The 24,718-nt window shown below is 30.4% G+C and overlaps 1 protein-coding gene across 2 annotated transcripts in view; it reads right to left on the bottom strand.

Moving 5' to 3' along the window:
- The window catches only part of LOC139512135 (voltage-dependent calcium channel subunit alpha-2/delta-3-like), a 121,815-nt gene extending 101,091 nt beyond the window's left edge, over positions 1-20,724 (bottom strand). The window contains exon 1 of one of the 2 annotated variants that reach the window (XM_071299546.1): positions 20,479-20,724. In XM_071299546.1, coding sequence (XP_071155647.1) covers positions 20,479-20,627 — 149 coding nt within the window. In that variant the 5' untranslated portion in view covers positions 20,628-20,724. The remainder of the gene's footprint in view (positions 1-20,478) is intronic. The other variant, XM_071299537.1, reaches the window with a different exon arrangement.
- Positions 20,725-24,718: the final 3,994 nt, after the last annotated feature.

Genomic DNA, 24,718 nt, shown 5'->3' with positions numbered 1-24,718 from the left:
AGAAACTTCCATATGTTACTCTACAGGCTCAAGTTACTATATTAAGTATGCAAGATAAAACTGGTTCAGCAAAGAGGAATCAATCTTAATACATGTTAATCTATTTTAAACCAGACATAACAATGTCCTGAAAAACAGACTGCAACCTTGATAAAACATGCTTGTAAAAAGGACTACAGTAGACTCCACCTAATAGGAAATCGGATAAATGTATATATTATATCAGGCGCTAAGTTAATGAAAGAATACGTGGATAGATTTTTTTGGGGCTTACCAGGTACTTTTATATTTCATTTATCTAATGTGAACACTGCAAACAAACTCGTTAAAAGACGTTGTATATGATTGAGAAGGCAACTGGACATTTCACCCTAACAAAATTGAAAGGTATCAATACAGCAAACTCGAATAATATTCAAAAACTTTCTATCTCCTATTAAAAAAAAGATTCTACATTAGTGACTGAAACGCCTTTGTAGTCTGTTAATTGTTTACCCCTTGATCTTATAAGCATCATTGATTAATACTTAATTTGTGAGGCAGTAAAGACTAGTAGTCTTTAGGTCATTTGTGATATTTAGTTTTTGTATCATTAGCATAAACTTCACATCTTTTTGTATAAAAATCATACAAAAGATTTGAAATAGAAATTGAATTAAATGACTCTTAATTTCAATTGGAAACGTGTTACTTATAATGTATTAGTATGGCGTTCATTATCACTAGACTAGTATATATTTGTTTAGGGGCCAGCTGAAGGATGCCTCCGGGTGCGGGAATTTCTCGCTACATTGAAGACCTGTTGGTGACCCTCTGCTGTTGTTTTTTATTTGGTCAGGTTGTTGTCTCTTTGACACATTCCCCATTTCCATTCTCAATTTTACTTGATTTAAATGTTATTTAGAATTTTCAATTTTCTGATTGGAGAAATAACAAGCTTAAAGTCATATGAAACGAGTGAGTGGTGAAAAATAATGTTTATCAAATTCTTGAACCAATGCATGTATATATCATAAACTTATTCCTCTGTGCACGAATTTCCTATTTTTTACGCAAATATATCATTTAACCGTCAATTTTTTTCTCTCTGTCTGTTATGATATAACAAATATGGCTGCTCATTAAATGCCGTGTTTTGAAGCCGAAGTTTACCGATTGTCATCTTATAGTAAACAAATAACAAAAAGCATGGGTATTGAGCACGTGTTTAACATGTACAATCAGATAATTGTTTATTTTAATGACAGATCCATGCGTATTGTAACCACCGGATTTTTACGAGGAGGGTTACGCTCAGGTCACTATGCAAACGGAAAATATGTCGGCAAATTGCTTCCTAAAGGAAGCAATTAAAAATAAGTAAACTTCTTCTAAATGTGAACAAATTAAAGAATTTTCCTCAGAAAAAAGTATATGTACATAAGTTGTATAATGAAAACTATCCATTTAGTTATAAAAAACATATGCATAATTTTTTTTTTAATTTGAGGTTTCTTATGCCTAAGTTTTCATATTCAAATACTGGTATGATTGCCAAAGTGACAACTATCTACCAGAGTTCAAATGAAGTGAATAAAAGCAGTTATAGCAACCATAAGCTAGGACCTCAACAATGAGAAACCCATACCATATAGGTCAGCTAAATAAGGCACAGGCATGAAAAATATGAAACATTATTCAAACAAGAAAACTAATGGCCTTATTTATAACAATACAATTTCAAAAACAAATACAACAGACATGATTCCATGTTCTATAATAACTAAGATAAAATGTCACCTTCAGGATTTTCACATTGTTTCATTACTTAGTTCAATCATGTGAGAGTAATATCAAAAATATTTTCCAATAATTTTATTACTGTTTATCTAATGTTAATATGGCGATGATAAAGTTTTAAAATCCATTTATACAAACTTGATCAACTGTTTAAAGGCTTCCATCTGACACGTAAACTGAAATCTAAGTTAGACATTATGAAGATTCTGATTTGCACAGGAAATGAAAAAGCACTACAGAAAAGTTATAATTTGCAGAAGAAAATGATTCTTCCAATATCACGATTTTATTGGAATAATATGCTTTAGGTTTAATCAGTTTTACCATCATGCAATTGCCCAACGATTATTGATAATATTTTTGTAAACTGTTTAAACACCCACTTTAATGATTTCATCTGCGATTACAATGCATTAGCCTAATCAGAAATATCACTAGCAATTAACATCTGAAGTTTAATGATCCATATTTCTGTTAAGGAAACAAACTCAGGAGACTTATAGGTTATAAGTAATCAGGGATTATTTTCGAAAAAAACCCACCAAAAAACCTTAGATTTTCTCCCCCATGGTTTTTCCTTTACTTTTATTTTTGAAATGAAATAAATTTTTGATGAATTGGGCAAGTTTATTTGCATATGTAACAAGAAAACAACTGACTAAACCTTTGATCTATATGACCAGGAACCAGAAAAACAACTGACTAAGCCAATGATCTATATGTCAAAAAACCAGAAAACAACTGACTAAGCCGATGATCTATATGTCAAAGAACCAGAAAACAACTGACTAAGCAGATGATCTATATGTCAAAGAACCAGAAAACAACTGACTAAGCTGATGATCTATATGTCAAAGAACCAGAAAACAACTGACTAAGCAGATGATCTATATGTCAAAGAACCAGAAAACAACTGACTAAGCAGATGATCTATATGACAAAAAACCAGAAAACAACTGACTAAGCCAATGATCTATATGTCAAAGAACCAGAAAACAACTGACTAAGCCAATGATCTATATGTCAAAGAACCAGAAAACAACTGACTAAGCAGATGATCTATATGTCAAAGAACCAGAAAACAACTGACTAAGCCAATGATCTATATGTCAAAGAACCAGAAAACAACTGACTAAGCTGATGATCTATATTTCAAAGAACCAGAAAACAACTGACTAAACTGATGATCTATATGTCAAAGAACCAGAAAACAACTGACTAAGCAGATGATCTATATGACAAAGAACCAGAAAACAACTGACTTAACTGATGATCTATATGTCAAAGAACCAGAAAACAACTGACTAAGCAGATGATCTATATGACAAAGAACCAGAAAACAACTGACTAAACTGATGATCTATATCACAAAGAACAAGAAAACAACTGACTAAGCAGATGATCTATATGTCAAAGAACCAGAAAACAACTGACTAAGCTGATGATCTATATGTCAAAGAACCAGAAAACAACTGACTAAGCCAATGATCTATATGACAAGGAACCAGAAAACAACTGACTAAGCAAATGATCTATATGACAAAGAACCAGAAAACAACTGACTAAGCCGATGATCTATATGACAAAGAACCAGAAAACAACTGACTAAGCCAATGATCTATATGTCAAAGAACCAGAAAACAACTGACTAAGCAGATGATCTATATGACAAAGAACCAAAAAACAACTGACTAAGCAGATGATCTATATCACAAAGAACAAGAAAACAACTGACTAAGCTGATGATCTATATGTCAAAGAACAAGAAAACAACTGACTAAGCATATGATCTGAATGACAAAGAACCAGAAAACAACTGACTAAGCCAATGATCTATAAGTCAAAGAACAAGAAAACAACTGACTAAGCATATGATCTGAATGACAAGGAACCAGAAAACAACTGACTAAGCAGATGATCTATATGACAAAGAACCAGAAAACAACTGACTAAGCCGATGATCTATATGACAAAGAACCAGAAAACAACTGACTAAGCCAATGATCTATATGTCAAAGAACCAGAAAACAACTGACTAAGCAGATGATCTATATGACAAAGAACCAGAAAACAACTGACTAAGCAGATTATCTATATCACAAAGAACAAGAAAACAACTGACTAAGCTGATGATCTATATGTCAAAGAACAAGAAAACAACTGACTAAGCAGATGATCTATATGTCAAAGAACCAGAAAACAACTGACTAAGCTGATGATCTATATGTCAAAGAACCAGAAAACAACTGACTAAGCCAATGATCTATATGACAAGGAACCAGAAAACAACTGACTAAGCAGATGATCTATATGACAAAGAACCAGAAAACAACTGACTAAGCCGATGATCTATATGACAAAGAACCAGAAAACAACTGACTAAGCCAATGATCTATATGTCAAAGAACCAGAAAACAACTGACTAAGCAGATGATCTATATGTCAAAGAACCAGAAAACAACTGACTAAGCAGATGATCTATATGTCAAAGAACCAGAAAACAAATGACTAAGCAGATGATCTATATGACAAAGAACCAGAAAACAACTGACTAAGCATATGATCTATATGTCAAAGAACCAGAAAACAACTGACTAAGCAGATGATCTATATGTCAAAGAACCAGAAAACAACTGACTAAGCATATGATCTATATGACAAAGAACCAGAAAACAACTGACTAAGCAGATGATCTATATGTCAAAGAACCAGAAAACAACTGACTAAGCAGATGATCTATATGACAAAGAACCAGAAAACAAATGACTAAGCAGATGATCTATATGTCAAAGAACCAGAAAACAACTGACTAAGCAGATGATCTATATGTCAAAGAACCAGAAAACAACTGACTAAGCATATGATCTATATGACAAAGAACCAGAAAACAACTGACTAAGCAGATGATCTATATGTCAAAGAACCAGAAAACAACTGACTAAGCTGATGATCTATATGACAAAGAACAAGAAAACAACTGACTAAGCAGATGATCTATATGACAAAGAACCAGAAAACAACTGACTAAGCAGATGATCTATATCACAAAGAACAAGAAAACAACTGACTAAGCCGATGATCTATATGACAAAGAACAAGAAAACAACTGACTAAGCATATGATCTGAATGACAAAGAACCAGAAAACAACTGACTAAGCCATTATGATCTAAATGAAAAGGAAATGGAAAGCAACGACTAAAGCAATAATCTAAGTGACCAGGAACCGGAGAATAATTGACTAAGCGAATGGTCTTTATGTCAAATTACTAGAAAACAATCGACTTAGCCCTGGGTTTTAATGACAAACAATTTGTAACAACTTAAATGTTAATGAAAAAGGGACCCCAAGACCAAAAAATTATAACCCAAAGTCAAACTTATTACAATTGGTAGCACTCATACATATCCTGTTCTTTTTTTATGTATAACCAACATTTTCTTTTAATCCTTGTGAATATATTTTAGTGTTGTAGCAATTTGATGCAAATACGTGTTGATACTCCTATATTAAAAGCAACATCCTTAGCAATCTAAGTACAATTGAGTCTGAATATCTTAACCTACAACGTGTCAATCATTATTCAAATAATGCACTATAAGCACCATCTCTCTGATAAGCAATAAATTTTCATCACTGATTACAAACTACTTGAACAATTTGTTTGCTGAAATGTCATAAGCTGTCTTTTCCCATTAAATGACAAACTTGAGAAATTGGATCTTTTTTATTTTTTGTGTTGCAGAACCATAAGAATGTTTGAACCAAACAAGAGTACAGTAATAGGGAATTTAATAATAGCGCTGCAATCAAAAACATCATGTTTCTGTCAAACAACTAAATAAATTGTGCAAACACGACTCTCCTTTGTAATTTTCAATAATACATTTGTATGGCTGAAAAATTAGTATTTTTATTATTCACCGACTATCTTTCACCTTCATGAAAAGATTATCCCAAAAATCAATTGATGAAACGACTTAAGAGCGCAACAAACTCATGTCTCAAAGGAATTTCGATAGAATTAATTGATGATGCCGTGACCAAATAATAAATATATCCAATTCTTACTCTGGAAGACGTAATCACTGTCTAAAGTTAATTCCAATAGTATCCACTATGGCCAAGATGAATGATACTGATAGTAAGGATTTCTTTTCTTCTTTCTTTCTATAGCAGTCAGTGTCTTTAACATGCTCCAAACATTGCTTGTTATAACACTACCAAATACGGAATACTGTAAATTCAGAAATTATTGCAATTATGTCATTTTAGACTAAAATGTCATTTTAATTTTTGCATTACATGTATTGACAAAAATTCTTTTTAATTCATATGAAAAAAAAATAAAAATGCGACTTTAAATTATTGCAATTATCAAAAAAATAAAAATGCGACTAAATTATTGCAATTATCACCATGTCACATTTTTTACAATAATAAAAGTATTGCAATAATTTCTGAATTTACAGTAAAACTCTTGTTATCTGGTAAATGCCTTTAAAATTGGAGTCACCCTTTAAATGCTTTAGTTCATGATTTGTGTTAAAAATAAGTTCATCTTGTAACATTTCAATATATTATGAACAATTAATCAACTGAAATTACTGTTAAGAAGAAAGATCCCATATTTACTGACATTACTGATTTATCATGTCTTAAAACAATACAACGAACAGTAGGAATTCATCAATGAGACAGCAAGCAAATAAAGAAAGGCAAGAAACAATTATAACATATATAAAGATTTATAGCCTTCTTTGATAACAAATTGTTCAAGGACCTTGCGCAATTAGTTATGGAACAATAGAAAAGAAAAAAGTAAATATTTTCTTTAACTATTATTGTATACAACTTTTATTTTTAAATCCTATAAAAGATGTAATTTCAAAGTTTCTTTCTTATGTAAGAAAATGTTCAATAGTAGAAGTGGCCATCTTGAATTCCAAGTAAGAACTCTTAAGTCATTATCTTCAGGGACCCACCAATGACTTATTGATGATAAAATGGAATAACTCTTTTAACAAGAGTGCACACGCTGAAATGTCTCACCTTCTATACTAATCATTGATATTATGGTGATAGTCCTAAGTATAAAGCTAAGCTTTATTACAACTGTCACATAAACTTAACATTAACCAAGATAACTAAACAAAGACCAATGAACCTTGAAAAAGAGGTCCAGGTCAGATGAACCATGCCAGGCAGACAGGTACAGCTAACAATGCTTCTATACAACATATATAGTTGACACATTACTTATAGTTTAAGAAAAATAGACCAAAACACAAAAACTTAACACTGTGCAATGAACCGTGAAAATGAGGTCACGGTTAAATAAAACCTGCTCGACTGACATAAAGATCATAAAATATTTCCATACACCAAATATAGTTGACCTATGGCATATAGCATTAGATAAAAAGACCAAAACTCAAAAACTTAACTTAGACCACTGAACCATGAAAATGAGGTCAAGGTCAGATGACATCTGCCCCCTAGACATGTACACTTAACAATCATTCCATACAACAAATATAGTAGACCTATTGCATATGGTATGAGAAAAACAGACCAAAACACAAAAATTTAACTATAACCACTGAACCATGAAAATGAGGTCAAGGTCACATGACACCTGCCAGTTGGACATGTACACCTTACAGTCCTTCCATACACCGAATATACTAGCCCTATTGCTTATAGTATCTGAGATATGGACTTGACCACCAAAACTTAACCTTGTTCACTGATCCATGAAATGAGGTCGAGGTCAAGTGAAAACTGTCTGACAGACACGAGGACCTTGCAAGGTACGCACATATCAAATATAGTTATCCTATTACTTATAATAAGAGAGAATTCAACATTACAAAAAATTCGAACTTTTTTTTCAAGTGGTCACTGAACCATGAAAATGAGGTAAACGACATTGGACATGTGACTGACGGAAACTTCGTAACATGAAGCATCTATATACAAAGTATGAAGCATCCAGGTCTTCCACCTTCTAAAATATAAAGCTTTTAAGAAGTGAGCTAACGCCGCCGCCGTAGCCGCCGCCGGATCACTATCCCTATGTCCAGCTTTCTGCAACAAAAGTTGCAGGCTCGACAAAAATTCAGTTTTTTTTACACACAACAAATGAATAGGTCTTAGCACAATCATAAAATTTCGGAAGTTATTCTTGCTGACAAATGTGTCCATTTCAAAATCATTGTTGAACTATTTTGCATTTTTAAATCATCACATAATTTCTGAATTTACAAGAATCAGTTATTCATATATCTAAAACAATATTTCCTCAAAATACAGACCATCAATCTTGAAAATAAATTACAAATCATGTTTAAAGTCATATGAAACTGCAAAATAAAAAAGATTTGTAAGGGTTCCTCGGAACCCAGTGTCTCGCCTACTTTTACTGTAAATCACAGGCTCAACAATAATGAGAAAAAAATCAATAAAAATATTCCTCTTGATACTATCTTTTGATTGTAAGAAGCTTCTGTCCAAGTTTGGTAAATATCCAGGATAGTTTATGAATGTAATAAATGTTTTAAAAACTGCAGACTGTATGTAATGTTAACTGGAAGAAAAACTCAGTCCATTTATAAGTAAAATACAGATACACAGATACAAAATTTCCTTCTAGACACTAGATGTTGATCATAAACAAGCTTCTGTTTAGTTTGGTACAAATTAAAAATAGTATAAGAAAGTTATTAAAATTTTAATACTTTAACCACAGAGTGAATGTAATGTTTCCCGGCAAAAAAATTAAGTCCATTTAAAAGTAAAATACAGAAAAAACGGATTAATTTTTTTACAAAATTTACTTCTGGATACTATCTTAAGATCATAAACAAGCTTCTGTTCAAGTTTGGTACAAATTAAAAATAGTATAAGAAAGTTATTAAAATTTTAAAAACTTTAACCACAGAGTGAATGTTATGTTTCCCAGCAGAAAAACTAAGGCCATTTGAAAGTAAACTACGGAAAAAATGTAATTTTATTTTTACAAAATTTACTTCTGAATACTATCTTATGATCATAAACAAGCTTCTGTCCAAGTTTGGTACAAACCCAGGATAGTTTAAGAAAGTTATCAAAATTTTAAAAACTTTAACCACAGAGTGAATGTAATGTTTCTTGGCAGAAAAACTAAGTCCATTTAAAAGTAAAATACGGAAAAAATGTAATTTTGTTTTTACAAAATTAACTTCTGGATACTACTATCTTATGGTCATAAACAAGCTTCTGTCTAAGTTTAGTAGAAATCCAGTATAGTTAAGAAAGTTATTAAATTTTAAAAACTTTTATCACAGAGTGAATATTTGTGGACGTCGGAGGCTCGACAAAAATGAAGCATACATTATTTTTATAACTAAATGGCTAGTTTTTATTATAACAAGAGTGCACACACAGAAATGTCTCGCCTTCTTTACTAATCATTGATATAATGTTGATACTCCTAAATCTAAAGCTTTATTACGACTGTCACATAGACTTAACATGAATCATGAAAATGAGGTCAAGGTCAGTTGAACCATATACCAGGCAGACATGTACAGCTAACAATGCTTCCATACAACAAATATAGTTGACCTATTGCTTATAGTTTAAGAAAATAGACCAAAACACAAAAACTTAACACTGAGCAATGAACCTTGAAAACCAGGTCAAGGTCAAATAAAACCTGCACGGCTGACATATAGATCATAAAATATTTCCATAAACAAAATATAGTTGACCTATGACATATAGTATTAGATAAAAAGACCAAAACTCAAAAACTTAACTTTGACCACTGAACCATGAAAATGAGGTCAAGGTCAGATGACATCTGCCCGCTAGACATGTACACCTTACAATCATTCCATACAACAAATATAGTAGACCTATTGCATATGGTATGAGAAAAACAGACCAAAACACAAAAACTTAACTATAACAACTGAACCATGAAAATGAGGTCAAGGTCAGATGACATCTGCCCGCCAGACATGTACATCTTACAATCATTTCATACAACAAATATAGTAGACCTATTGCATAAAGTATGAGAGAAACAGACCAAAACACAAAAACTTAACTATAACCACTGAACCATGAAAATGAGGTCAAGGTCAGATGACACCTGCCAGTTGGACATGTACACCTTACAGTCCTTCCATACACCGAATATACTAGACCTATTGCTTATAGTATCTGAGATATAGACTTGACCACCAAAACTTAACCTTGTTCATTGATCCATGAAATGAGGTTGAGGTCAAGTGAAAACTGTCTGACGGGCATGAGGACCTTGCAAGGTACACACATACTAAATATAGTTATCCTATTACTTACAGTAAGAGAGAATTTAACATTGCAAAAAATCTGAACTTTTTTTTCAAGTGGTCACTGAACCATAAAAATGAGGTAAACGACATTGGACATGTGACTGACGGAAACTTCGTAACATGAGGCATCTATATACAAAATATTAATTGTTTAAAAAAATTGCTTCCAGTAAACAATTTGCCAAAATGTTTTCTGTATGCAGTGAACTCAGTGTAACCTTTCTCATAAAAATCTGGGGATCGCAATACTCATGAATCTGTCATTGAAATAAACTATTATCACATTGTACATGTTATACACATGCTCCATGCTTCTTTGTTAAATGTTTACTTAGGTGACAATCAGTAAACCGCCTTCCTGCAGCTTCAAAACATGGCAATTAATGAGCTGCCATATTTTCACAACATAACAGACAGAGAGAAACACAAATTGATGATTATACGATATTTTTGTGTAAAAAATGATAAAATTGTGCACAGAAGACTTAGTTTATGATATAATTATACATGTGTTGGTTCAAGAATTGGATAAACATTATTTTTAACCAGCCACTCCTTTTATATAACTACTTTAAACTTGCATGCCCATAAACATCTATATAATGTGCAATTAATTGTTTTTCAATGCTATATTATGTCTTCTTTCTGACTTAAAATATCTGCTTCATTTAACCAGGAAATAATTGTTTTTTTAACATCCTTAATGATTTCAACTGCTTGGTTAACAAAATAAGAGTAATTATTTATATAACAAGTACTCTAAATCTAATTAAAGGTCAACTTTCAGTATGGAAAAATATAAATATTTCATATTTCTTATAAAAATAACAAAAATGTGTCCATAGTACACAGATGCCCCATTCGCTCTATCATTTAAATGTTTAGTGGTCTGTGAAAATGGTGTAAAAACTATAATTTGGCATTATTATTAGAGAGATTATCATTATATCATAACGAACATGTGGACTAAGTTTCAAGTTGATTGGAATTCAACTTCATCACAAACTACCTTGCCCAAAAACTTTAAACTGAAGCGGGACAGACAGACAAATGGATGCATAGAAACATAATGCCCATAAATGGGACATAAAAATGTAGGTATCTTTGTATTTTCCTGAACAATTGACTCATTAGTAAAAGTAGTTGTTAACTCACATGTTCATTAAGATGTCTGTGGTCAGAACCTGATATAGTGGTTGTCTTTTGTTTCATCTTAATGTTTTTTATCCTTAAGGGAATTTATTATGGAAGACCTTTGATAGTCAGCAAAAATAAAAACCAATCAGTAAAAATGGCAATAAATTTTAAAATACATTAATAAAAATGCAAAATTAATACTAGAAATGCCCCACTCTCACAAATACATAAGAAAATTATACTTCAGTTCAAAAAATAAAAATGTATGTAAATCCAACTGCGCAATTCAATTTATTGACTATAACTCTGCAAGCTAATAGAAAGAATATGCAAATTTCAATCAAGAAATAGCTGAAACTTCCTTAATTCTTCCAATAAAACCATCAAATGCATTTCTCACTAATTTGAAATTCATTTCTCTAATTAGAGAACATGATATGCATCATCAGCTTATAAAAACATAAATTCAACAGCGAGAGAACAATATGCCAATATTGGAGTTTTTAACAAAAAATCAACTACCACATTATAAGTATTCCAATTTCTAGGTTAAATTTACAATCATAGCAATTCAAGAAAAAAAAATTTCTACAATAGCTATGTCATTATCTTAAAGAAATTGTAATGCAGTTTTCAGAAAGAACATTAGAGAGTATTTTATTAACTAGTTGAAATTAATCAGAAATTTCAAACTGACACATTACAAATGATTTTGAAGTTGAAAGTATTGTGATTAGTTTTCCCTTGATGTCATGCAAAGGCATTTATCAAGAATTTCAATAGTTTATAGAAAAAAAAACACAGAAGAGACTTGTTATCCAATCAAAACACAAGAGCTTGAAAGGGAGGTGCTGATTAGCTGCATAAATAAAGTTTTTGAGTCTTCCAAGGAAGATGTGTTTCAACTGCTGTCTCAAATAATAGACAGAAATGACAAACACACTCAAGTGTAGACAAACTGACTGGTAGTTAAAACATAAACAGTACCAATTTTACTGCACCAAATGGGAATAAGTCTTAACTGATGCTCAAGGCCCAATAATTAAAAATATAAAGTCTTATATATACAGACAACAAAGAGCTGGTCAAACCCAAAAAGGATCTAAAGCAAAGCCAAATGTAAACAAAGACATAAAAAACAAAATAATCTTTGCATGAGGGCGATATATTCCTTAACTTAAGATGATTTTATAACAGCAACTTTTAATGAAACAAGATGACAATTATCATACAATAATACAGGATTAATTCAACGAATTCAGTTAAAACTCAGTAAAGGAGATAGCAACTCAAAAACATGAGATGGCTACTGACTCAGGATGTTCTATTAACCCAGCTAGCATTAAAAAAATGTAATCCATCTTTGTTGTGCAGCCATTTTCACTTGAACAAATAAGAGTGTTGTATTGCTATTGGTAATGGAACTGTTTTAGAGATTATGTAGCTCATTTGGAGGTAAAAATACACATTTATCAAATTAAGCTACAGTGCCACCAGCCCTCATCAGTCATAATAATATCAACCACGAAATCTGTCATTCATAAATAATAATTTCAAAGTATCAATACCATTGATGGGATCAAAAGAATACAAAAGAGTCATGATATAAATATATCAATAACAGGCCATAAAAGCTTAGACCTGTTGTAATGTATTTGTACATCTTGTAGCATGGTGCTAGATTCTCCACCCACATATTATCACTGAACAGATGTTAAAGGCATGATAAAATTCCATTTACAACTTTTGATGCCTTATGTCTGCTGTATAACTGATATCGATGTGCAACATAACTATAATACTGATAAAATTTAATTATATTGTAAAAGGAGTAAGCGTTACTCACAAACATTGGAAATGGAGTTTTATTGGCAAAGCAATCTACTGGCCCACAATTTGTGTAAACATTTTAATTATTTAGTCATTTTTCCTGTTAAGCAGCTCCAAAGATGCAATAAAACTCTTTGATCATACCCAAATAAGTTCAAATCAATATTTTTGTTTACATATGGACAACATTCATCTGTATTTTCCAGTATAAACGAGAACTGCATAAAATTTAATAACAGGATAAAATGATAGATTGGGTTTACTGAAAAATCAATTATGAATTACTGAGTTGATAATCCAATAATAACTTGTTAATTGTTTTCGTATCTTTTTTCATATGGCAGGAGATTCGACTCATTTCTATTTTCTTAATATGATATTCTTTGAAGAAATTGTTTTTCTAATTGTAACCCATTAATATTTATAAGCTTATTTTGACATCAACAAGCTTAGATATAGTCAAATGGAAATGATGTGGGGTTTTAACAGAAAATTTCAGAGCTTGAGAGTAAATGCAGTCCTCTTGAAGCATATCTACTACAGATGGAAAAGACCTGTTATTATAGTTATCATACAAAATATTGTTCACAAGCTTAAAATGAACATGTAGAGCTATTAATAATAAAAGAGGAAAAAATTTAATACAGAAAACATTTAAAATTTAGGACCGACACACACAGACCTAAGAAAACATCATAACCGTATACTATCAAAGCTTGAACATAAAAAAATTAAACATTCAAAAATATGCAAGAGAGCACCAGGTAGGGATGTTCCATGAAAAAAAAACAAAAATTGGTAAAAAGTACAGACTGATGGAAATATATAGTTTTCTGATAAAACAAAACTTTCAAATCATTATATTTAAATGTAAGCTTTTTTTTACCAATCTGAGACACTATACCTTTTTACTTTTCTAATATGTAAAAAAAAAAAGGATTGTATGAGTTAAATTTCTTTACATAGCAAAAACCAAATGTGGAAATGTGTCCCGTTAACTACATAAATCAATGGCATCAAACCTTTTAAAGATTATACCAGAAACAAATGTCAAGCTTACTGAAGTTGGAACCATACCTTTATATATAACGTTGTTTACTTATGCTATATGGCTGCTGTCACGACATATTAGCTATGTGAAAGATTAGAAACCTGGGGTTCAACAAGTTCTATACATGACAGTGCATATTTGTTTTAATACAAGTCCAAAGATGGTTCAATAATAATATATTCAATAATTATCCAACATATTAACTGAATGAGTAATTTCATTTAAGCAAGCAATAATGGCTGGTATTCTTCAAAGAAAATGACTACTGTCAAGAACCGACTAGGGAATATATAATTTGAAATGCAATAAAAATAATTTCTGGTGTTTCATTGTAGAGCATTGACTGTTGCTATAGTTCATGTATAGAGACAAAAGAATTTGTTAGCACAAGATAATTTTTTGTGACATGTTCTGCTTCACAAATTACAATTCATATCAATAATAAAAGATGCCTATAGTCAGAAAATATCCCTACTGAGTTGAAAAGCAATAAAGTGCCTATTCAAAGTAAACTACAATGACAAACAACATGCAGTGATGTGTAAATTGTCATTATAATGTACATATTACCATTACTTTCGGCTTTTTGGCAGAGAAATTTTAATCTGTAGAGACAACAGCTCAAAAACACCATACATATTCTACCGAATAATAATCTTATGTGTTACCCTTCATTAGAATCAAACAGTGATAAAACAGAATTAAAAAAAGACCATTATAAAAGTTTGCACTGCCAATTGCACATTCAGCGAGAGAAAGCAGTCATAAGTACCACACATGGTCTGTTTTATATTTCAAGAGGTTGAGTGCAAAATAGTGTGCCTAGAAGGATAAAGAAAACATTTACTTTTGTCTGTAAATTGTTGATTATTCCCTTGACTGTACAATCTCAGGTGGCCCAAAAATACTAATGTTTTATTTTTTTTAAATTATATTTCAAAAGATGTTATCTAGAAACTAAAAGTCTGATAAATTTCCATAGATATAAGAAGATGTGGTACGAGTGCCAATGAGACAACTCTCCATTTAAGTCACAATTTGTAAAAGTAAACCATAAAAGATCAAAGAACGGTCTTCAACATGAAGCCTTCGCTTACACCAAACATCAAGGTAAAAAGGGCCTCAAAAATTACTAGTGTAAAACCATACAAAAGGGAAAACCAACATACAGTCTAATCTATATAAAATAAACTTTGTTACTTTATTCCAAAAAATTATTACTTTATAAAACATTTTTTGTTGTTGATATTAATGAATTCCTAATGAATTTGAGGCAAAAGCCTTCAGCCATTCACAGCTAAAATATTTTCTATTAAATTTAGATTAATATATCTTTGAAACAACTGTTTACAAAAAAAAGAATTTTAATCAGGAGCTTTTCAAAAGGCCTCAATTTTTTTTAAATGCCTTAAAATATTTTTCAAATATTTTATTTTCAAATATTTTAACATCAATTATATATTTTGAGAAGATAAATGTGCGTCTTCATACAGCAGGGAAGATTACTTAACTAATATGGAGATTTCGTCTACCTAGGGAACATATAATTTGTCATGTAGATTTAGTCTACCAAGGGAACATATAATTTGTCAAGTAATATCCTTTGCTGGCTGTTGCTTTGTTCAGAATCAGATGACAAAGGGATTTGTCACTAATGAGTAATCATTTCTGTTGATATTATTTTTTTTGATAAATTACACCTTATCTTTTAACAGGAAAATGCAATACAAAAATATGATAGAAATGGTGTTGTGTCTTTTGAGAAATTATTAAAAATTGTAGGCAAGTCACGATTCTAAACTAAAAGTGTCAGATATAAGTTTTTTTCAGATGAACCTTTTTTATTCCATTACAAATTCTTTTTGAAGCTTTGAATATAAATAAATACAATTAAAACAGCAGTATAAATATCAGAATATAAATTAAGTATCCATGAAAATAAGTATGATTATTGTATTTATTTCCTATTGAACTTTCAAATTCTGATAAAGGGTATGTCAGAAAAAAATTTGTTGTGTTTGTGATTGAGGGGGCATGTATAAAGCAGTGAATGCTGATTTAACACTGACGGTTTTCCCCTATTAGAAAGCTTGCTACCTATAACAAGACGACAGTAATGCCACAATCAATTTTGATCTTGGTTGCTTTAAGGGTTTTTCATCTATACAATTTTGAACTACTAGAACTGTATTAGGCAAATACTGAATTTTTTATGATGCTATTTTAGACTTATTTCTAGACTTTGTTTAATACTCCAGTATGGTAATATCAGCTATCAGATTCAGTCATAAAAACAGTCTTTAAGTGAACTAGTTTGTATAATGATTCATTTTATACATTGCTACGGGTCATATCTGACTCTATGTAATCTGTCTCTTCCATTAAGATCCAATATTGTTTGCTAAATCATCATCAACAAGTTGAGATGAGACTAACAGTGTCAATTAATACAGGTAGGACACTACACCATTGACTGCAATTATACCCCAGTAAATTACTTGGTCTTTTTCTATAACGGACAATAATCTTCTAAACTTGCAATTCCTTTGCAACAAATTGGTCTGAAGTGGATAAAATTACCATGTAATTCATGGCAAAAAGCTAAGTAGTACTTGGTCATTTTTACATACAGGGTACAATAAAAGTTGATCATGTTCATCTAAAAGAACCATTATAGTTTGACTGTAATTTGCCTATATCACGATAATGGTGGAGTATAACTATAATATGAACAAGAGGTAAATGATACCCTAAAACATAAATTCATCTAAATAAAAGTCTGATTCAAAAAGGGAAAACAAAAATATTACAGATGAAAAAGATGGCATAATATGGTAAAGATTCAGATAAATTTTCTATAATCCAAATGAGCAGCTCAGAAGCAATAGCAAATACAAAAGTGATTTAAGGCAAACAGACAGATTGAGAAAGATATCCCCTATAACACTATATACAACCTTCTTAAAATAATAAAAGCGGATGTGAATTATCAAACAATTGAGTTTATCCTAAAACATTAGGTAACAATATCCTAGGTGTAGGTTGATCTGCTTTACAGAGTTTGACATCACAATCTATTTCATGTGAAAAGTGTTATTGTTAGAAGACTGGAGGTTGCACTTTGTAAATACAGCTGTTTCTCAAACCAAGCCTTTTTTGGGGAGATTTAGAATATTCATAGAAAATTAATTTTATCATACATGTGATGGACTGTGAAACTCAGATCAGGAGATTTGGAAATTTTGGTCAGGAGATTAGGACTCAGATCAGGAGGTTTTTTATCGACATAAATTTTGTCGTAAATGTAACCGTATGATGTAGAAATGGTGTTTTTCTTCAAATTTCCATCAAATTGTAATATGTTTATAGTACCCTTATTGCCTTTCTATTTGAATGAAAATAAAATATCAAGAAGAATCTGTTTCTTGTTTTTGATAATGCTTTAAATTTAAATTTATTTACATACTGGTTCCCAGTTATGCTCTCTGTGTTCCATCTCATAGAGACATAACCTGGGAATGTTACCAGTAAATATACATTTGCATAGTGTTTACATTGAAATCTGTGGTAACCCTTCATTCGAGGTAGGGGTAGTTAAGAAAATTAGTGTTAGTTTAAACTCTGAAAAGTTTCGGGCATATAAACGTTAAAAATATGCTGCACAGCCCTATATTTTGACCTTTGAAAAAATTGTAGTGCATATGAACTTTCAATTCTAGGATAGAAACTTCATAGTAAAAGTGGTACAGTTTTAGCTGTAAGAGGAGTTCTTATGGGAAATTGCATTGTCAATATTTACAGAAATGCAACCTGGGGATAAATATTCAGCACATAACCGCAAACATTCACCAAGAAACTGAAAAACTGAAACTCCCTCAAGCAACTTTTATTTTAAAAAGACTTTTCTGATTTAAAGCTGTTGAATGTGATATATTTTTGGCTTTCCCAAGTTTCGATCTAGTGTTGGTTATCCATCCAAAATGTACATATATCTGTACTATACATGTTTTTTTTGTAATACAAAGTATTATGAGTATAGCACTTTCCCTAAAAACTGTTCTATACTCTCCAAATATCCAGAAATATATTGATGCAGCAAATATTTTTCAGGATATCTTTATTTAGTTGATCTCATTTTCATCCATATTTTTGTACAAAGTCGTCATACATTGAATAAAATATGTTCTATATACATTTGATCAAACAAAAGTGAATGACTTCAAATAACCTTAATAAACTGGTATATTGATACATGTGAATGTATTATTAAACAAAAATACTATAATTTATCTTTTTTCATTCATAAAATCCTCTGTCTGGTCCATTCCAATTTCAATTCCATTCTAAGATTTACAAAAGACAATATAACAGATAAACAATATTGAAATGTCACTGTGGACAGACTTATTCTAGAACAAATGTTATTTGAACCTTATATATTCTTCCGTTATTACCGGTTTTAATTCATTTCTACCGAATTGCAGACACACTGTATTAAACTGTAATCCTTTTTATTCCTGTTCGAAGCAGACTTGCTATTTCTTAAATTGGATTACTTTAACTAAGATCAACTTTTCACAAGAGGCATTACTATCAATGTCATAAAAATAAGGTTTTAACTAAACACCTTAACCAATTTTGCATTTATTTTTATTATACATTTATCAGTTTTCTCTCAAATCTCCTAGACTTTTAGCTTTCATCAATTTGAATTCAAGCCGAGCAGACATTTTGGAATTTGTTAATTTAAATCTGTCAGTCTGCATAGAGACTACAAATTTTTCATCTGATCATCCATTGCATGCATACAGAACATCCATTAATTTCTTGTGGATTCACCGATTTATTAAGCAGCACATTGAAACTGTATAAACTTAAACACTGGAAATAGAATTTTCAATTTATAACAATTAACTTTCATTTGCATTTCAATTAACATTTTCACTATGCCATTTGCAAATTGTTTACAGGCCTAACAAGGAAATTTGTGAGTTTAATGCAGACAGGCACTAGGCTATTCAATAACAATTCTCAAATAATTTGTGATTTCATGTTGTTAGGCATTTTTCCACTTTAACTCCATACAAGAAAGTGCTTCAATGTGCCATTGGAAAATTAAAGTGATGTTTTCAATCTTTTATACATGTTAGGTTCACTTTACTTCAAGCTATGAGTAGATATTTAGTAATTGAGGAAATAATTAAATTTACAAGGACTAGGGTCTAAATTGGCTGACATTTTCAAAATCACTACGTGCTCTCATGAATATTATTTATCTATTCAGAGATGGAGGATAAAATTTATTGGAAAAAGTGAGCTTTGAGAGCTAAGTATGTCATGAAAAATAGCAGTAGAAATGTAGGTTAAGGAAATAAAAATTATTGATAATTTGTTTGTGCCATTTTTAGGTATAAAATGATATAATGACCAATTTAACTTAGAAGTTTTCTATGTGAACTGAATTCTGTGAAGAGGCAATTACATTCATTTAAATTATGAAAGGTTTTATACTGTATGTTGTTTTAGAAGTGAACATGAAATACAAATTTCCAAGTGTTTTGTATTGGCAAATGGAAAAAACATTTACTCAGCATCTTTATTTAGATGAGACATATAACATGTATAAGGGGGCTTTCATGTTTTCCATGTTTGTTTTTTTTAAAGACAAATAGTTTTGGAAAAAAGTTGACATAGATGTTCATTTTGTGGAACTCATAAGTTATATTCAAAGGTGGATTTTAACTCAATGCTCTTAGAAGAAAAATAATACTAATAAATATATTTTAACAAATGAAAATATAAAATGTGTTATGTACTTATTCTTGATCATCTTCACATTTTTCTATACCTTTCACAATATGGACAAATCTTATATTTCAAAAAATCATTTTCATAAACATGATAAAACAAATTCTGCATGTTCTTCATAAAACATTTTCACAAGACCAAGTTTATAGAATTCTTGTTGTGTTTCTAACAAGAAACTACATTGGACTTTAAACAAGGAATATGCATGGTTTTATATAGAAAGTATGAAATAACAAAATATTTTAGAAATGCATATGTAATGCAATGGAACTTAATGTCTCCTCATGTCAAACAGAAGCTTGAGTTTTAAAATGTCAATTCATAAAACTATAAATGTTCATGTCCATACCATCTATAGTTAAGCTTTTCAAAACCCCTAAAGAAGAAAAGAACATCTCACCCATAATACATTCAAAATTAATTGAAGTCCTATAATGTGTAGCTTTCAAGATTAGGATAAATTCCTAGAATCCTCGTTCAACATAAATTTGACATTTTAGATATATAGACTGAGGAATAGTAACTTACTGATCTGGGTTAATCTTGACGTCTTTATAATGTGGTGTATAAAATGGTCCATTCATCCCAGGGTTAACTCCATTAATTCCTGGCTGTGTACATACATACTCCAATATGAAAACTAGAACTATATAAAACAAATGAAAATGGCATCCCATTTTTAAACGGTTTTCTTTCTAAATTGCTTAAATATCTCTGGCCATAAAAAAAAGCCTTGTAATGGTAGCTTCAGTTAGGACTCATTTGCAGTCTAGTAGATAACATAACACTTATCTGTAAATCTTTTCAAATCAAATTTTACGGCATAAAATTTCTAATCTACAGATAAATGGAAGACCCTAGAAGCATCACATCTCTTTCCTAGAAAATAACACTCTGCAAATTGTGAAAATCTCCAACAAAATAAAGCGAAATTGATGTAACGAAGATTTCAATCCAATCAGCCAATACAAGTTATTACACAATCATCAAATGAATAATTCCATCTTTTCAAACATATTCCCAAGTTAATCTCTTTACGCAAAAGAGTTTCTTGTAAAAATGTGATCACAAAACCACTTTTTTTTTAAATATTTAAAAAAAAATTGATTATTCCTGTTGATAATTTAAAGTTTAAGTAGGAGTAACAATTTTCTTAGAATCGATACCCAATACAATTCACTAGTTAAAGTACAGATGACTAAATTGCTAGTTTACATGATCTGACAATGTGAAATGTATAAACAAGCAATTCAACGGACTTATGATTATTGATCCTCCTATTTACTGTTTCACCAAGAATCTTCCTTCGTCAACTAATTCAGCTCTACAATGTGCTTGATATATAAATATAATATTCAACTTTAAAATGACATGTAGATATTGTCAACTAATTCAGCGCTACGATGTGCTTGATAAATATATATAATATTCAACTTTAAAACGACATGTAGATTTAACGCTAAACCATATTCCTCTAAAACATGCTCTCTCTGATTTAACTCTCGACTTCTGTCAAGCGTTGAAAGTGAAAGTAAATAGAGCTGTCTTTATCAGCAATATTGGTCTGTCTGTAATGGATCAGGAGAGAATACCATTTATGATTCTAACCAGGGATTTAAAGGACTGATAGAAGGAAAACAAGAATAACAGCTATCAACAATTATACATAATTGATTAAATTTTCAATAGTTATTAGTAATGTTACACTATACACATGGATAGTGGTATTGATCTTTGCATTGATACATTGGTGCCGATTGTCTATAATCATACCCAACTTTTGTTCAATGAATAATTGATTTGATTCATCCTATTTTTTCAGCTGATTACATGGACAATATGTGTGATATTAAGTTTTTGTATGTAAGTATTAGATTTATAACCCTGACACCTGCCATATTCCTTTCTTTTTACACTACTGCTCTTTGTACTAGATATAACCTTAACAGCCTACTAATTATTGGGAATTAATAATTTAGACAATCAATATCCAGTTTTCCATAAAATAGATATAAACTAAGTAAATCATATCTCAATCAAACCAGATGACAACATATAACAGTCGTTAAACAAAACTCTATAGAATTAGTATAACACCAATACTTATTTAAATGCAATACATAAAATCCATCTGGGAATCTGGAATCAGAAACCAAATTAGAAACAAAACAACCTTTTATCCAGTATTTTATTGAATTTCTATGGATTGATTTGGAGAGCAATAAGCCTTTTATTTACAATGCATTTGTTCTAAATATTAGTAATTTTGTTAGCATCTGATGACAATACCAATATTGAACTATTGTGTTTCTGTTACTTTACAGGAAAAGATACCAAAATAAGTATAATATTCCTAAAACATCAAATATGGAATTTAAAGCATTTCCGATTCTGAAGGTTGAATTGGAGTTCATTTCACTGCTAGATTCCATTAACATGATTAAGTTATCACTTAATTTTGTTACTACACACTCACAATCAAACCCTTCAAAACATTTTTCATCTCTCAAACTATTAAATCCAATGTATTCAGAATAATGGTTTTATTTGAGTGTAAAAAAATCATTCCGATGAATATTTTATATGATTGGCAAATGTTTTCTTTTCAAACTGTTCATTCAACCAAATCAAATTATAAATAAAGAATTAATATTTTGTAAAATGAGAAATTATTGTTATCATTTATTAATACAACTGTTGATTAAATGACAAAAATGCAAGATTAATAGATGAGATTTCAGAAATTCCTGCATACAAAATAATACTATCAGATTTTAAATGTGAATTTTTATTTATTCTATTTAATCTTTTGATAATAATAAAAACATCTCAGATTAGTAGTCAATTAAAAAAAGTTTGTTTTTTAAAATGTTGTTGTCAAGTAACATTTTTTAATCCATAATTCTTATTAAATATTAAACACAAAAGATAATAGTAAAGGCCATTTTTCCCCTCTTTTTTGTAAATTTTTTTTTTTTAAATTCTAGCCACTTTCTAGGAAATTCAAACCTATATTGAAATGGTGTATCATTGTATAAAGCATTGGCTTGGGTAAAACATAGATTTCCTAAGTGGTGTCAATATAAGTTGGTGAATCGAAATCGAGACAAATATACTCAACCAAATAAAACATGTCTTGTCACATATGATTTCAATTGGTTCAATAGTTGCTATAAAGATTTATTTTTATTTTCAAATAAACTTCTACCCAACACTTTCACTAAAATTAATTTGGCTCGTTTAATTTTTATAAAATTTTGTCAAAGTACTTACTTTGACCCTTTAACAAAAATATAAAAATTTCAAAAATTTTGAACCAACCGTTTTGTCAGAAAAATTACACTGGTTATATAGCAGTTTTTCAAACACTTATTTTTATCATTGGGAAGCTTAATATTCCCATATGAACACAACGTCATTAAAACGTTCTGCTGATTTTACAGAGTTATCTCCCTGTAGTGTTAGGTACCACCTTAAAATTAATCTCATCTGCTTACACATAGTAACTAAAGTAACATCTCTAAATAAGTCCAACACAAACCTTTATGTCTTATTTGGTTTCATTTGTTTTCTTGATTAGTTTCATAATGTTTCCTGTTTTTCAGAACCTATAGAGGCTGCTTCTAGTTGACAGAGCATCACTGAGGTAATAACACTTGAGGAGTAACTCACTAGGAACCTTTCAATGAGAATTAAAAAAAATCAAGTTTGGTTCTTAAGCTTTTTGCCAAATGTTTAAATGTTAAACTAAGTTAACTGCTTGTGATATAAAATTTACTTTATTTAGAGCCTGGAACTTTTTACTATACTGAATTAATTATTATTTGTGGTATATTGTTATTCATGGATTTCATGGGTAACGTTAAACCACAAAACAAGAATGTGTCCACAGTACACAGATGCCCCACTCGCACTATCATTTTATATGTTCATACCTTGACATAAATCTTTAATCCTGAAGCTGGACAGACGGGCGAACAAACAAATGGAAGGACGAACTGACGCACAGACCAAAAAACATAAAGCCCCTCTACTATCTAAGTGGGGCATAAAAACCCAAATATAGTTGACCTGTGACTCATGATGACTGGAAATCTGACCTAACAGAGAAAAAGCGGAACTTGACTCCTGTTAGGTCATGGAACTTGTATCCTGATAAGTCCTTAAATGAAATGTTGGGCACATCTCAACTAAAACAAATAAACCTTCAAAATTAGGTTATGGTGAAAGTTTGTTAGCTTTTAATTTAAAATTTACAATAAAAAATAAATTAAAGAAAAAGATAAAAAGCTAATTCCATTACAAACATTATAACTTGACAATAAACATAAACATAAAACAGAATTAGTAAATTCTGATTAACACAGTCAACTAAGCAGCAGGGTTTCATTAACCTTATTTCTGGTACAAAGAATACCATTGATAAATAATCCATATAATAAATGAAATCTTTCTTTAGCAGATTAATTTGTAACAAAATGTACTAAGTTGTCTTACTGACTGACTTTATGTCTTTTTTAATCTAAGAAGCATGCAAGATGCTTGTATACTACTTTCTATACAATTCAGTTGTAAAAGAGTTATGTCCACAAATAAAAGCTGTACCAATCTTTTTCATTAAAAAATAATAAAGGAAAACACTGTCAACCTTGAAAGTAAATCCAATTTCAGTTTATCATAGTTAAACATCAGAATCATATTAACCTCTAATTGCCAACTTGAAACACATCTTAATTTCAATGTACAAGTTTTTACTCAATAATAAAAT

This window comes from Mytilus edulis, chromosome 1 (assembly GCF_963676685.1).
Source record: "Mytilus edulis chromosome 1, xbMytEdul2.2, whole genome shotgun sequence".
In the NCBI taxonomy this organism is placed as follows: domain Eukaryota; kingdom Metazoa; phylum Mollusca; class Bivalvia; order Mytilida; family Mytilidae; genus Mytilus; species Mytilus edulis.
This window is presented reverse-complemented; position numbering and strand designations above follow the sequence as displayed.